At 66.9% G+C, this 2,912-nt stretch overlaps 1 protein-coding gene across 1 annotated transcript; it reads right to left on the bottom strand.

The window, feature by feature from the left end:
• Positions 1–1,060: 1,060 nt before the first annotated feature.
• Positions 1,061–2,661, bottom strand: EMIHUDRAFT_354575 (hypothetical protein; the record flags this gene model as incomplete). The annotated part of the gene is given in 10 exon segments (XM_005776359.1): positions 1,061–1,135; positions 1,205–1,233; positions 1,305–1,380; positions 1,395–1,442; positions 1,513–1,608; positions 1,757–1,837; positions 1,952–2,076; positions 2,208–2,343; positions 2,496–2,553; positions 2,624–2,661. Coding segments are annotated over 7 exon segments (563 nt in total), but the record flags the coding sequence as incomplete, so codon positions are not given.
• Positions 2,662–2,912: the final 251 nt, after the last annotated feature.

Raw genomic sequence — 2,912 nt, forward strand, 5'->3', positions numbered from 1 at the left:
GGCCTGCGCCGCCCGCATCGTCGCGGCCAGACCCTGCGAGAAGCCGATGCAGGCGGATGGCTTGATCTTGTCGAAGGCGACGCCGGTCAGCGCGCAATACTTCTGCACGACGCGCGGCTTGATGAAGCTGAGCAGCTTGCGATTGGCCGCCTGAACTCGGGCAACCTCGGTCAATCTGGGGCGATCTCCAGCCACCCCCCCCCCTCCGCGGCAATCTCGAGCGTTCTGGGGGAAGCGATGATCTCGGCCAATCTCGACGGATCTGCGCTGGCCTCGAGCAGCTGGTGCAGCAGCTCGATTGTCCCGACGCTCGGGCTGTACTCTGACTTTGTGTGGTGCTGGACGAGGTAATTCTCCTGGACGAATCCGGTGATGCCGACGCCGAGCGTCGTGAGGCGGTAGGCCGCCGTGTGCGTCGCTCCGCTCACCCTTGCCTGCTGCTTGAGCTTGACGAGGGCGCGCCTGTTCACGGCTCGAGGTGTAACGAGACGGCGCGTGGGCCTCGGCTGCCGCCTGAGCTTGGCGACGACGTCATCCGGCCCTTGTGGTAGAAGAAGATGCCTGAAGAGCCATTCATGACGACCACTCAACGATGGATTCAAATCCCGTCCGCCCGTCTTGCGGCAGACGAAAATGCCCGTCTCCTCCGCCGCGAGCAGTCTCTTCTCGCCGGCGATCGCCGACTCTCCGCTGCTAGCGGCGGAGAGCACCTGCACGACCTCCTCGAAGCTGCGCGCGTAGCCGAGCGTGAGCGACGCCGCCGCGCTGCGGCTGCACTCGAGCGCCGCTCCGCCGCTCGGCCGGTCCTGTGTAAAAGATGAAGCACTCCGGTCAGCACCGAGCTCTCGAGCGCGCCGCTCCTTGGCGCTGGGCCATTCCTGCCGGTCGGCCTCCTCTCCAAACTGGCGCTGCACGTCCTCCGCGCTCGGCCTATCGTACCCACTTGCCGCTCAAGCGCCGGAAGGGGTGGCTCATCGAGCGCTGCACCCTCTCGGCGCTCGGCCTCGGCAGCGCCACAATCTCGGCTAATCTCGGCTAATCTCGGCCAATCTCGGCTAGTCTCGGCCTCGGCAGCGCCACCGTCCGGCGCATCCCGCCCTCGAGGTAGGTCGACCAGTCGCGCGGCTCGACGCGCCTGTTCACGGCTGCAGCTGTGAAGAGACGCCGCTCACAGCGTCGCGGTGTGACCCGCGCGACGCGCCGCCCGTCGATGACGATCTCCATGGTCGGCTCGACCTGTTCACAAGCTGCCGCCGATGAGCTGTGAACGCGAGCGGCGTGAACGGCATCCGCCGGCGCGGCACGACCCCCTGCCCGCTCAGCCGGAGATAGAGCACCTCGGCGTACGCCCGCAGCGAGCGCTGGTGCGAGAGGGGAGGCTTGGCGCCAGGCGAGCCTCGCACGACGATGTCCCCCTTGAGCCTCCGCGCCACCGCGGCGAACTCGAGGTCCTAAACCTCGGGTGATCTCGGGTGGTCTCGGGCGATCTCGGGCAATCTCGCCACGGGCGAACTCGCGGTCCTTGCGCACGCCCCACAGGACGATGCGTGTGCCCGTGCCGCCGCTCTGCGACCAGCCTGGGGACGCGAACTCTGCGAGCAGCTCCGCCTGCTCTCGGACGCAGGTGTGAATCGACGCCGTTCACGGGGGGGCGGGCCTGAAGGGCGGCGCGGCCTCGGAGCGGAGAGGTAAAACCGCCCCCTGGCTAATCTTTGCCGATCTTGGCTGATCTCGGCTAATCTCGGCTAGTCTCGGCCTCGGAGAGGTAGGGAAGCCCCTCGCACTCTTCGAGCAGCATCTGGAGCGACGCCTCGCGCTGGCGCGTGCGCAGCGGCGCCTGGAGGGGCTCGGCGAGGTCAGCCGAGATCAGCCGAGGTCAGCCAGAGATTAGCCGAGGTCAGCCGAGATCCGCCGAGGTCGGCCGAAGTCAGCGCGTGCGCAGCGGCTGCGCCTCCTCGCTCGCGCCGGTGAGCAGAGCGTCGCGTCCCGCCTCCCACGTGCAAAGGGGCAGCCGCAGCTGGTCTGCGTCGATCGCCCTCGAGAAGGAGGAGGAGAGCAGCCCGACTGTGCGGCGACCTGGCCAGTCAACCACGAATCGATCAGGCGCCTTGATCGAGGGGAGAGGATAGCCTTCCGCTGACCTCGGCTGATCTCGGCCGACCTCGGCTGACCTCGGCTCACCTCGGCTGATCTCGGCTAGTCTCGGCCGCTGCGGTCGCGCGTGAAGACGAGAGCGTAATCTGCGAGCCGCGGCAGCGCCGTCTTCGCGCCAAACCCGTAGTGCCGGCCGCTCGACAGGTCCGTCTTGCGCGTGTACCCGATGGACATGAGCCCCTCCCGCACCTGGAGGTCGTTCACTGATTCATTCCTCGTTCACTGATTCCCATCGCGTGTCTAGCCGAATCAAGACGAGCCGCGCGCACCTGATTGAACAGTGGTTTTAGCGATTGGTGAGGACATGCCGCATGAAAGACGGCCGTCGCCCTCGCGCGCGCCTCGCGCTCACTCATGCCGCGGCCGTCGTCCGAGAGGACTAGCACGGACTGAAGGCACCTGGCTCTCATGACAAGGGACGGTCAGAGAGCGAGGGCGGGCGGAGACATGGACAGCTCGCAGTCCACGCCTCGCGCTCTTGCCACGTCGACTCGGCCGAGAGGCGGATGAAATGCGCAGCGAGCGCGCCTTGGACTCGCGTGCATTGTCGAAGACGTCGCCGAACGCAGACATCGCCGACGTGTGGGTCTGCGCGTTGTCCTCGAGAAAGGTGTGATTGACCTGCGGAGTGAGCACGGCAGGGCGTGTTTTTGCAGGCGGCGGTTTGACACGAACTCTCGCGGCTCTGACCAAAGATGCGACTCTCCTCTGCTCGCCTGGAAGGTCGGCAGCCGCGCCGCCGGATGGTCATCTTCATC

The sequence above is a fragment of the Emiliania huxleyi genome, assembly GCF_000372725.1.
Source record: "Emiliania huxleyi CCMP1516 unplaced genomic scaffold EMIHUscaffold_28, whole genome shotgun sequence".
NCBI classification, from domain to species: domain Eukaryota; phylum Haptophyta; order Isochrysidales; family Noelaerhabdaceae; genus Emiliania; species Emiliania huxleyi.